At 47.5% G+C, this 13,763-nt stretch overlaps 1 protein-coding gene across 1 annotated transcript in view; it reads right to left on the reverse strand.

The window, feature by feature from the left end:
* The window catches only part of LOC144151985 (luciferin 4-monooxygenase-like), a 146,706-nt gene that overhangs the window by 27,837 nt on the left and 105,106 nt on the right, over window positions 1-13,763 (reverse strand). Inside the window, exon 9 of the mRNA XM_077683169.1 lies at window positions 8,147-8,404. Coding sequence (XP_077539295.1) covers window positions 8,147-8,404 — 258 coding nt within the window. The remainder of the gene's footprint in view (window positions 1-8,146; window positions 8,405-13,763) is intronic.

A 13,763-nucleotide genomic window follows, 5' to 3' on the forward strand; every position in this document is an offset into this window, starting at 1 on the left:
GTTACTCCGGATGGTCTCTGTGAATTTAAGGTACTTCCGTTCGGCCTCTGTTCTGCCCCAGCCACATTCCCAAGAATGATGGACTCCGTACTTTGCGGCTTGAGGTGGCAAATTTGCCTTGTGCAGTTAGAAGACGTTGTGTTTTCGACCACATTTGAAAAGCACCTCAGCAGGCTCAGGTAAGCACTGGAGGCAGTGCGATTAGCTGGTCTGTCACTGAAACCGAAAAAAGTGTCAATTTGGTTTCATTAAGCTCAAGTTTCTGGGATACGTCGTCAGTGCGGAGGAAGTTCGACCTGACCTAGAAAAGACGGTAGCCGTTACCTGTTTTCTCGCCCCTCGGGATAAAAAGTTGTAATGCACTTTCTTGGGCTCTGTGCCTACTACCATCGATTCATTGAAGGATGTTCCAGGATTGCTGAGCCCCTTACGTGGCTGACCAATGAAGACGTCCCGTTTTTCTGGCACGAGAATCAGGAGAAAGCTTTCGACGAGTGGCGCCAGCGCTTGCAGTCACCTCTTGTGCTCGCACATTTTGACGAGGATGCGGAAACAGAGCTCCATACGGATCCCAGCAACATCGGACTAGGGGCCGTGTTGCGCAGCGGCATGAAGGTACCGAAAGAGTGATTTCCTACGCCAGCCGCACCCTTTCACGTTCCGAGTCGAATTACTCGACGATCGAAAAGGGGTGCCTAGCGGTAGTGTGGGCCATTACCAAATTCCACCCTTATGTGTATGGCAGATAGTTTAAAGTGGTCACTCATCGTCACTCCCTCTTTTGGTTAACCAACCTGAGGGACCCATCGGGCCGTCTTGCGCGTTGGAGTCTACCGCTACAGGAACTAGACTTGCGGATTGTTCACAAGTCAGGCCGGAAACACAGCGATGCTGACAGCCTGTTCCATGCCCCTGCCGAAATAACCGGTGAAAACGCTGAAGAGCCTTTCTCAGTGCCTTAAGTTCATCAGATATGGCGACAAAGTAACGAGCTGACCCAGACCTTAGAGTGATTATCGACCATTTTGAGGGACGAAGTTCTGTTATATCACGAAGCTTTGCGCGAGGGTTACCTTTGTACTGTCTTCGGAGCGGTGTCCTCTCCAAGAAGAACTAGAGGAAAGCTGTACCTTCTCATCGTGCCACTGGATGTGCGGGACGAAATTGTTTTTGCGTGTCATGATGAACTCACGTCTCGCCACTTGGGATTTGCACGAACCCTCGCTAGAGTTCACCAGAGTTACTATTGGCCTAAACTAGCTTCTAGCGTGAAACGTTACGTCAGAACATTCGAGAGTGTCAGCGCCGCAAGACGCCATAGTTCAAGCCAGCGGGATTTCTGCACCTGATAATACCCCCAACGATACCATTCGAGCAAGTGGCCTTAGACATCCTATGACCTTTCCCTCTCTCGTCATTGGGCAACAGGTGGATTGTGGTGGCAACCGATTACCTGACACGTTACGCGGAGACGAAAGCACGACCTAGAGGCACAGCCTCAGAGGTTGCGAGTTTCCTTCTACATAAAACTGTGGCACGACATGGCGCCCCATCTGTGGTTATCACGGACAGGGGAAAAGCCTTTACGGCGCAACTCAGACACCCTCAGACTGAGTGGCACCTCACATCGCGAGGCCACGGTTTATCACCCACAGACCAACGGGTTAACCGAAACACTGAATAAGAGAATAGTCGAAATGCTCTCCATGGATGTAGATGTCCAGCACAAGGCATAAGATGAAGTACTACCGTACATCACATTCGCCTATAATACCGCTATGCAAGAGATAACCCGGTTCACCCCTTTCGGTCTCTTCTATGGCCGTGAGGCTCGAACGATTCTTGACACGATGTTGCCTCGTAAAATCAACGACGAAGTAATTCTAGAAGCCGAGCTTTTCAGCCAGCGCACTGAGGAAGCCCGCCAGCTAGCTCGATTTCACATTCAGAGACTGCAGACGACCGATGCAGCATGTGACAACTTACGTCGAAGAGAGGTGAAGTACAACCAGGGAGATCCTGTTTGGGTGTGGACTCCGATCCGCCACCCGGGCGTGTCCGAGCAGTTACTCCACCGCTACTTCAAACTACACAGAGTACTACGGTGACTCACCGACGTGAACGACGAGGTCATCCCAGATGGCACTGTGCAGACCCGACGCCATCTACGAGCTGATATAGTTCATCTGGTACGGATGAAGCCGTACTTAGCAGGGTAATACGGCTCCGTCATTGTTGTTCCCAGTTCTTTGTTTCTGTTTTTTTCTGTTAAGTACAAACAAAGACTGAATGTGGCCCTGACCGTGTTTTGCGCGTATGATAAGGGATTTGTGTGTTAGTTCGAAGACTGAACTTTTATACTTTTCATTTCGTTAGCGTAGAGTTTTTGTTTCACTTCTGTCACGTGCTCCCTCACGTCGGGTCTTTATGCTGTAGCCTGCTCGGTCTATGATAAGAAAGGCATCGAGACGATGCCTCTTTGACTAGGGGAGTAATGCCGCACGCTTTCGGAGCTCTCGCAAAGTGGGCCGCGTCGCACGCTCAAGAACCGCCTGCTACCGGCAGCGCAAACTCGGCGCCGGGTGTACGAGATTGTCTTTGTTCACCAACAGAGGCGCGAGCGCACGTGCACTGCGAGGGGGAGATCAGGCAAGAGATCACGCCATGAACGCAGGCAGTGGTTCTCGGAGGTCGAACGAGACACAAGGGCCATTTTCTCGTTTCTGTCGTCTTGTTCGGGCACAAGTTAGTCCTAAATAAATGTCCCTTTTCTACTTTACCATTGTGTTGTAACCTACCTGACAATATTTTCTTTTTCTATTTTGGATATTTCAGTGGTACTGCCGTGTGTGTGTGTGTGTTCTTGCTTTGTCTTCTCGGAGGGGGTTTTCGGGGCTTCTCAATTGGTTTGGACACAGCAGCCTGTTTCTTGCGCTGCGACGCAGGCTGGTAAGGCCCGACGTCCTTCTCGTGAGATCTTCTGGCGGTGCCCAGCGGACCGGCCCCCCTGGACTTAGAACCCTTTCAAGTGCCTTTTGTTTGAGCCGCCACCACCGTTGGCGTCGGTTTGCACGTGGTCCGGCGGAGGTTGGACCCGCTGCTTGTCCCTCAACGTCGATCTCCTAGGCGCCCAAAGGTGTACTGGCGGTTGGGAAAGGAGAGCGGGAAGGAACAGCATTGCCACTCACGGGGCCCGTGGCCACCACAACAGCTGTGGGGTTGCCCGGCGGTGTGGTGGTAGGTTGTGCTGCCTTGGGATCCCCAGTGAGGGGGAAAATTCCGACTCGCGGTACTGAGTCCCTGCCGTAACCAGACGCCGCTTTGCCCGCCGGCGAGCAGCGTCGGCGTACCCCTCCATAGGGCAAGATGCAAACCTCTTTCTTGCGTATATAAAGAAGATATTCTCTGTTACTTTGATATTGATGATTTTCTTTTCCGTTTGGAATTTCTCGCAGGTCCAGAAGTATACCGCTTGGGGTCCCCGGCAGTTAGCCCACGTGAGAGTGGTGGAGTTTCAGTTGTCTGTGGGGTGGTCCTGTGTGGCGTATTTCGCACAGGTTGTTTTATGGCTGCGAAAGTTCGTAGCGTTCCCGAGGCGCTGGCACTTGAAGCGGCGGCGCGAGTTACATATGCAGGGACAGACTGCATACCTAATGAAGCCAGAATTAACATGTTCAGGATGTTTTGATCTTTTGAAAATGAAAAATACGTTTCATTGAAATGTCGGTATTGTTTATGAGAATGGTGATTCTCTTCATAGCTATAACGCCTTGAAAATTCAGGCCTTCCAGAAGGTCGGGCTCTGTTTTGTTTGGCAGATCTGGCTTAGATATCACACCCAGCGAGGTGTTGAGGCTGTAGTGGAGTGTGACTCTGATATATATATATTTGCCATGCTTGTTTGGGTCATGAGATTTCCGGCTTGCTGCTGCGTCTTGACTTCAACTAAGACCTCTTATTTTTGATGCGACTGCATCTTATTCACTCGCCTTGTCCCTGCATCCGGCGTCGTCGGCGTCCGCCCCTCCCCCACTCCCCTCGCCGCGCCAGCTGCGCTCTCCGCCGCTCACCCCCTCTCCTCTCCGATAGCGAACACTCTGTCGCGAGGGGCATTGGATTGGATTCCATTGGATTGGCTTGGCTTGGCTTGGCTTGCATTGGATTGGATTGAATTTGAATTAGATTGGAATAAAGTGGATTGTGTTGGATTGTGTTGCGTCATAGCCGCGGCAGACGCACTGGCGCCGGCGCGTCCCCTCACCGTTATGCGCGCTCTAAAACACGGTGCCTGCGCCGCTCCACTCCATTGTTCCACCGCCGTTCCTCCGCTGTCCAACGCTGCAACGTGAACCCCCTATGCGTCGCATCTACACAGGGGTTCCCGCGAGGGGAGGTGGGACTTTTTTAAAGCAATGATTTCTACCTCTACCTGCCAACGGTTCTTTTGTGGCGTGCGGGGCAAGAGACTCCCAGCGCTCCTGAGGATGATGAGGCGCTTTTCACTCACACAGCTCAGTGTAGATAGCGCGGCGATAGGGCGCTATTAGGCAGCGTTCCCCGCACGCAGGTTACTGCTCGCACCAGCAGGCGGGTCTGCGGGACGGCTTTGTCGCCTGCTTTAGCGACAGTGATTTTCGGCCGGTTTTGGCGCTGCTTCTCGTCCACTGGGCACTTTCTTCGCACGGCTTGATTAAATGTTTCGACAGCACCTGCTGGGTATCCCGGACCCGAAAGAAGTAAGACAGTGTACGGAAAAGATACGTTAAGGATTGCTTTGCAGGGTGGGAAAACAAAATGTAGAGACCACTTACAGGCATCTGGACGCTAGCGAAACGCTGCCTTTTGCGCACTGCTTGCCACGAATGGAACCCCGTTTGCTACGTTGGTGACTACCAATTTGGTTGTGTTTTAAGAGGTATTACAAAATGCCAACACGCATTATCACGGAGTGTGTAGTAGAAGTCGGGGGCACTATGGCTAGACAGGATACTGGTAAACTTTCACAGAAGACGAAAATCTAATCAGGAAATGGCAAACCATGACAATCTCTACCGCAGCTGATAGAATAGAACTAGAGGAGCTCGCGAAGTTAATCAATAAGCGTAAGACAGCTGACATGCGGAAGTATAATATGGACAGGATCGAATACGCTCTAAAGAACACAGGTAGCCTGAAAGCAGGGAAGAGACGTCTTAGCGCGGGGAAAAAATCAGATCTATGCACTTAAGGCAATGTCATCACAAATAGGGATAAAATAATCACAGTGGCTGAGGAGTTCTATAGGGATTTGTACAGTAGCCGGGACATCCAGGATAATGCCGAACGAGACAGTAGTTCAGAGGAGATAGACATCCCACCAGTAACGACCGAAGAAGTAAGGAAGGCTTTGAAAGAAATGAAAGGGAGCAAAGCACCTGGTGAGGATCAGATGACAGCAGACCTCTTGAAGGATGGCGGAGAAATTGTACTTGAAGAACTGGCAAACCTGTATACGCAATGCCTAATGACCGCAATGCTACCAGAAACATGGAAGATCGCGAACATCATCCTAATCCATAAGAAAGGCGACATGAAGCACTTGAAAAAACAGGCCGATCAGCTTACTGTCAGTCGTCTACAAGGTACTTACCAAGGTAATCGCTAACCGAATTTCTGCAACCTTAGATTTCCGTCAACCTAAAGAACAAGCAGGGTTCCGTAAAGGTTGTTCAACAATGAACCATATTCACACGATCAATCAAGTGATAGAGAAGTGCGCTGAGTATACTGAACCCCTATATATAGCCTTCATAGAATATGAGAAAGCATTTGACTCGGTCGAAACCCTAGCAGTCATTCAGGCATTACGTAACCAGAGGGTAGATGTGGCATTATGTAAGAATACTAGAGGATATCTACAATGGGTCTACAGCTACCATCATCCTCCTTAGGGAGAGCAGTAAAATACCTATAAGGAAGGGTGTCAGACAAGGAGACACAATCTCTCCAATGCTATTCACAGCATGTTTACAAGAAGTATTCAGAACGTTGGATTGGGAACAGGTGGGAGTAAGGGTTAATGGAGAATACCTCAGTAACCTCAGATTTGCTGATGACGTTGCCTTGCTAAGTAACTCCGGGGACCAATTGCAAAGCATGCTTTCCGCACTGGCCGAACAGAGTAGAACCGTGGGCCTGAAAATTAATACGCAGAAAACTAAAGTAATGATCAATAACCTCGGGACAGCACAGCGGTTTGAGATAGCTGGCGAGGCAGTGGAAGTGGTAAGCGAATATATCTACTTAGGCCAAGTTGTGACCCCAGATCGCAACCATGAGGCAGAGATAATTAGAAGGATCAGATTGGGGTGGGGTGCATATGGCAGACACTCTCAGATAATGGATAGCAGCCTGCCATTGTCGCTGAAGAAGAAAGTGTATGACAGCTGCATCTTACCGGTACTCACCTACGTGGCAGAAACTTGGAGGCTCACTAAGAGGGTTCATCTTAAATTGAGAACGACTCAGCGGGCAATAGAGCGGAAAATGATAGGTGTAACATTAAGGGACAAGAAGAGAGCGGAGTGGGTCAGGGAGCAAACTGGTGTTAAAGACATATTAGTAGAAATTAAGAAGAAGAAATTGACGTGGGCAGGGCATGTAATGCGAAGGCAAGATAACCGCTGGTCATTAAGGGTAACAGAGTGGATCCCTAGAGAAGGCAAGCGTGCAGGGGGCGGCAGAAAGTTAGATGGGCAGATGAGATCAAGAAGTTTGGGGGGATAAATTGGTCACAGTTGGCACAGGACCGAGGAAATTGGAGAATAATGGGAGAGGCCTTTGCCCTGCAGTGGGCGTAGATAGGCGGGTATGATATGATCATGATGACAAAATGCCAAAGGAGCAAATGCATCTGATAAATACCGATTATAAAAGTTCCCTTGAGCAGCTTTCTCGCAATTCTCTTACTAAACTAATTTAAATCGGTATAAATGGGAATCACTAAGCTCACATTCATAGTTGTTTCGACGTCTGCGCTTGTGTCGCGAGGTGCGATAGCCCCGAGCTAGCACATCAGAATGGCTAGGTTCCGCTGTATCACGCATCGAAAGACGCTGCTCTGCATTTTATTTTCGCCAAGGCACGGCCGGGCTAGCGGCAGCGTCCGCCACTCTAGCCCGGCCATGCCCGACGCTGCTGCATTCGAGACGCCACCCCGCAAATTTCAGGTAACGGCTGGAAGATTCTCTGGTTTCACTCTTTGTAGATTCACCTTGGCGAATTCAAGTGACGTCGATTGGGGAATTGGTGTGGGCGTAGTTTAAAGCTTTGCTTTCCAACCACCTCCACAGCGCAGATTGGAGCCAATTTTTTAGCGCCATATGTCCTGCCCAGGATGACTTGAAGGAACTTCAAATCTAGGGATGCAGTTTGAGAAGACAGGTTTTGATTTGTCTACACATTCCATGATCAAAAAATGGGGTACTGGACAGGTTGCTAGAGAGTCAATGGCTGGAAGGGGTGCAAAAGATTTACAATGGCGGCCGCTTTTCAGGGTCCGATGATGTTTTTTTGTATGCGGGAGGGGGGGGGCGGGGGGGCTTACGATTTACCATATGACATGCCAAAGAACCAGGGGACGGGGTACTTTCTTTGCTTGGGTTTCCGTGATGCCGAGAGAGGTCCCGGAGCTCCCTGTCTTGTAAACAAAGAGGGATCACATCCGTCAGGGCTTGACCACGGCTCCGACGGCCACCGCGGAAGCCTTGTACTCTTCACCTTAAATGCCATTACCACGGTTGGTTACAGCGTGAGTGGGGGGCTCGGGATCCGGTGTGTTGCCAGCACCGCCACCATGAATACTCAATGTACCCTGAGCGGGATTACTGACGAGTAGCCCGTGTACACTCCTGTAGCAGAATCTTGAAATATTGATTCAGATTTATCAAGTCATTCTGAAGCAAGGAAACAAATTTTCGTGCAATTCTATAAAGCGACTTTATGGATCAAAACTGACGTTGATACCACTCTGACATTCAAGCATTCATTATATGCATCTTCGAGAAATATGCCTGGTGACATTCCTCATACTCACGTTGCTTGTTTCACTAGCCTGGGTAAGTGAATTAAGTAATAAATTAGACGACTGAGAGAACACGTGACTCACCCGCTATGAAGGTTTTGAGCTCAGCGGCAAGTTCGGTTGGGGTTCTGGCACCATTTTTAGCTACCACAAAGGCAGCCGGGGCGTCTCCATATTTAATCTCCTCTACGCCGATGACCGCAGCATCCACCACACTGCCGTGGCTCTGCAGTAAAGATTCCAGCTCAAATGACGACACCTGCTGGTCCAGGCACTTGATCATGTCCTTGAGGCGGTCCACAAAATACACACGGCCATCCTCGTCGTAGTACGCGACGTCACCTGCAGGTAAAGGCCATTGAACAGGTGGTGTCTATTGTTTGTTGTGGTGCTGCAACCAGTGCAGTCGAATGCATGCGCAGATGTTGGTGCAAAGACAAAACAAAGTGGAGAGTGGTATCTATGTCCGGCCACACCTGCTTCCTAGGGAAAAAAACGTCACTGCGAAGCACGGAGCTTTGCTCTGGCCAGCACACCCACCATGTAAAAACATCATTCGAGTTTAACAAAGTACCACCCCTTCCCCTACCGCCACGTAACATCCATTGGAAAGCTTGCGGTGTCATAATCTCACCCGAGAAACGCAGCTGCGCACCCTTTTTGCGTGGCCGGAGCGTTTTGAGCGTTCGTAAATCTCGTCAGGCAGTCCCAGCCCTGCCGCAATGTACGGTCAAAATTGTTCCCTGCCCAGGTCCCTAGCCTGCGTGCCAGCGGTCGTGTCCATCCTAGACTAGCGGATTAGTCCTTGTCTCCCAACCTCTCATGCGATCTGGTTTCAAGCACTTTTACGGTATTTTCTTGGCTATTCAGGCGTCTGTAGTACAGGCTATACTTTGCATAGCGCATGATCGTCATCGGTGGTGACAAGGATTCACAATTCTCACTGTTTTTCATCTTCATAGCGCCTGTTCTCATAGTGCCGCCTTGGCCGGCATCTATAATCTAAGAGGAGGCGCGCTACAAGAAGTAAAAAAACACTAAACAGTGACGCGTATGAAAAGGGTTACTGAACTTGTGGCAAGAAAACAGAAGCGCATGGCAAGTAGCTTTTCGTTGCCCGTCAGGCTTGCCCTTGTAAACAGATTGCATACTTTTAGCGATGCATCACCTGTCTTGTTCTCCTCACGTAACAATATGGTCATCCAGAGTAGGACCCTTGTTGCCTGAAGAGGTGCACAATCCGGTGTGATTCTAAACTATACCACAAAAGTCGAATATGTCGACCCACATGGTTTCGCTCTATCCGTTCGGTTACTGCCTTGGTCAATACGTGGACGGTACTCAGCCCTGTCTTCACTCGTATATTATAATAAAGCCGGTCGTGTAGCAGTATCCTGGTCACGTTGTCATTCAACATGTTGGCAATGGGCTCCCTCTCACTGGCAACTTGAGAACAGAACCAAAACAGCCAATTTTTTTTGTGAAATGGTTCTTCAAGGATGCCCCTTTCAATTGATATCACCATGGTTCTTTTTTTTTCTAAAGTTGTACGTTATGTAGGGGGAGGCATTGCAGTGAAGGCAAAACTGACGTCAGGGTGACCCAAAGGAACGGAGCCCCACTTTAATGTAATCTAAAATCTAAAATTACTTGCACTACCAGCCCTGTTTTTTGTAGGTGGGGTCACTCCTTTGCAAAATTTATGATAACAAGCAAGAAATTTTTTCTTCTATAAATTTATATTTCAATTTCCTGAGTAGCTAATTAGATCTCATGCTTGTATATCGCTAAAAACTGGCATCACAAGCTCATTTAGTCGTTTTTAAGCTTATCGGGTTCGAATAATAAAGAAAACGCACAGAAACATCTTTTTGGATGAAAAAAATCAAGGCTGAAAGGATCAAATGTGAAGCGTACGGTACTTCTAACCATTCGGTAATCAATGGTTTTTACTCGGCCAATTGCTTGCACATCTAGAAGATAGCCGTATTGGCTGGTGAAACAAAATTCATTTCAATTTGGTTTTACCTCTTGGGCCTCCCGTTCATTCCCTGCTGTGAAGTTATCGGAGAGCGGGCTTATCAGGATAATTTTCTCTTTTCTGCAATGCCGGTCCGACCGTCATCTCTGCGATTTCCAGTAGGCAGCCCACCGATTCCAACGCCCCGTAGTTCTGTTTCTTTTACTACCGTTTTTCCTGCACCGAAACCCCTACAATAATAAAGTAGAGATGGTTTGATTTTTCAAGGACAATTTGATATGCATGTGAAAGTGCCAGCACCTTCATCTTCGTATGCAGACATGGCTACCTAATCTTGAATGAACTGCAGCTTGTTAACAAATCTTGGGCAGATAGTTGGTTCATTGTTTCACTGGAAAGAAAAGTGCACTAAGAGGACGTAGACGAACGAGCCTGCATGTGTCTTCCGGCACCTGTACGTGTATTGCGTGTCGCCCTCGTCTGCGTCCGTTCTTCCTCTTTTCTCGGGGAGAAAAATGCAATCCCCTGGATGAGCTTCATTCCTATGCAGTCGAATGAGAAATACACGCGGCTGAAAACAAACTTTTTGTGAATGATGATGTCGAATACACGCGTTATCTAATTATGTTGGCGATGCGTCATCATGAATAAAGCTTCAAGTTGTACGTTTTACTGTGGCGTAGCGCAGATCCCATTTTAAAACGGGAATTTTACTTGCTTTACTTAAACGAGGAAGTTTATGATCTGTATATCTGCTGTTAGATTCCTCCGCCCAGCTATAAGTTTCAGCAATTCTTCACCAAGGTGTATATATATGCAAAAAAATTACCGAATAATAAAGTATGGTGCCATATATTGTACTGGATATGTTCAGCAAAAAAGGCACATTAGGCATAATTGGGGCAAAACAATAAACATACACCTGATAAAAGCTACGTTCTTGTACATAAAAAGAGACGTGGGCTGATTTTTTAATAACGCTTAGAAAACCAAGCAACGACAATACTTTAACCTACAAATGCAAAACGTCTCGCTCTCGTGCCTCGAGCTCAGGACGGCTGCGGAAGCCCAACAGTAAGAAAAGGTCCCAACAGTCCACGCGCCAGCCGTGCGAGCACGGGATAATTGAATTGAAATCAGCAAACCGTCAATGGGTTTTATCCAGATTGGGGGTGAGGCAGGAGAGGGAGAGGGTGACAGGTGGTTGGGGACCAGAAGTAACATGGCAACGGCGCCGCAGGACTACCTGTCGACCGCATTTCAACTTTTAAAAATCATTCCAAAGTTGATGGAGGAACATTTTAGGTTGACGTTGTGAAAATAATTTTAAATCGTTCGATTGATTCTTGTTGAATATGGAAACCTTTACAAATAGTGTAAATCAACTAATACATCGACAGTTCCCGTGGTACAATGTCGCAAAATCTCTTTCGCACTTGCTAACGATCTTGTGCGGAATTTATATTCCTGCACAGTTGCCGTAATACAGCTCTCGCAGTTTCTCAGTATGTGATGCGCACTTGTCATTTCAAAGTCACCTTGACTGTTGCCCACCATGACGTGTTTAGACGGAACCCTTTGGTTTCATTGCCGGGCTGGAAAATGAATTACTAATCTTCACACAAATGCCTACATATCATTTGAAAAGGTACCCATACAAAAATATTGTATGGTCGACTATAGAAAATCCTTTTTATGGTCGTCTTTAGCTATTTGGCCCAATAATCTTTAGACTTTTCTATGGCTGTCTTTAGCGATTCGTATGACCATTCCTATGGGTGTCTTTAGCTTCTTCTATAACTGGTTCTATGGCTGTCTTTAGCTGTTCTTATCGACATCCCTATGGGCGCCTTTAGCTTTTTCTATAGCCGGTTATATGGTTGTCTTTAGCTATTCGTATCGACATTCCTATGGGCGTGTTTAGCGTCTTCTATAGCCGGTTCTGTGGTTGTCTTTAGATATTTGTATCGACACTCCTATGGGTGTCTTTAGCTTCTTCAATAGCCAGTTATATAGTTGTCTTTAGCTATTCGTATCAAAATCCCTATGGGTGTCTTTAGCTTCTTGTATAGCCGGTTCTATGGCTGTCTTTAGCTCTTCTTTCGATATAACTATGGCTATAGAAGAATCTGAAGACACCCATAGGAATGTTGATAGGAATGGATAAAGAGAGCCATAGAAATGTTTAAAGATAATTGGGCAAAATAGCTAAAGACAACCCTAACAAGGTTTTTCAATAGCCGACCATACAATATTTTTGCATAGGTTGCAGCCAGAAGAGAATCACCACTACTTGAAACACAGCGACAGCAGCAGCCGCTGAGAAAAAATTAGCACGCTGCCATGCCGGCATAGAGCCTTGCAGATCTCTAGAACTTCTCCTGCGGCACTTAGGTTGTGTGCCTAGCTGCATTCTGTAATATATGCTCCGGGAACACTTCAGCGATATAGGGGGAGTGTGAGGTTGCGATTGCAAACACTTCGCCAGTTTTCATTCACAAAAGGCTTAAACACAGTCATTCAAGGAAAGCAAAACCAAGGGGTTTATTCATTCCATTCATTACATAAAGGGCTACTATCTACGCTACTTCACCACCAGTAAACAGTTGTTTACATACGCCGATCGAAAAACACAGCAGACGCAATCCACCACTCGGGCTCACGCTTAAGTGACTCGATTGACAGCTACACTACGTGGCACATACCCCGCGAACGCCCGCCGAGACACAAATACCTGCAGGTGTTGGGTAGTCCACAGAAAAGAGAGCACTCAGAAGTTGTTCATTACACTCAGTACTCAGTACTCATTACACTCAGTACTCAGTACTCAGTACTAGTTTTATTGTTATCAACGCACACAGCTGCAAGTACGGTGGCTAAAATGGAAATGCACTCTCAATAAAGCAATGAAGACGGTCGCACACAATACAATGATAAAAAACGTTTTTCCAAGTTCACTCCATTAGTTCCTTGTAAGTTTTCTCAGTTCGCGAAAAAATAATTATTTTTGTCACATCACCGCGGCTAAATCTTCACTTCTGTGTACGTTGCAATGCCCATGTGGTGCAGGGTAGTTTAGAAAAGTATTCGTGAACACCAAAAAAAAGTCCTGCATTTCTCGCACTATAGAGTCTCTTCAGTTCGGAAGATGACTCACCCTGGAGTTTTGCGTGCGATGAAATTCCTGTCACAGTATCGCAGGTATCCATTTTGGCATGACTTGAAGTTGATGTTGAATTAATCGTAACACTGTCACCGTAAACACCAAAATTTACGACACCGAAGAGCGACACATTTGCTTGGTGTCACACGAGCACATTACCGTCGAGTCGTAAATTCCCAGCACCAGGCAACACGTGCCATGCCCGCGCACATGAGCAAACAGACGAAATGTGGCTGACTAAGTACATCAAGGTACAGCAGGTCAATCGCGATAGGAAATAGTGCGGAGATACGTGCCCATGTTTCGATATTTTTCTAACTTGTTCGCAGGTAATTATTTTTTTTACATACACGATCGCTTTACGTTTTGTTTTCTTCATTCAAAAAAGTTGTATCTGTTCTCAGTACTCAATGAAAATTCTCTGTAACTAGCATTGCTGCGCGCAGGAATACTAACAAAGCGGAGGCCGCACGGCCGTGTCCTTCGGTACCCATCGCCAAAACTGGTATGCCAAACAAACAACAGAAAATAAAACAGGAAGTAGGGGTGTCTCCTCT

Source organism: Haemaphysalis longicornis, unplaced genomic scaffold (assembly GCF_048455015.1).
Source record: "Haemaphysalis longicornis isolate Haplotype H1 unplaced genomic scaffold, Haemaphysalis longicornis Haplotype H1 scaffold_9, whole genome shotgun sequence".
NCBI lineage: Eukaryota > Metazoa > Arthropoda > Arachnida > Ixodida > Ixodidae > Haemaphysalis > Haemaphysalis longicornis.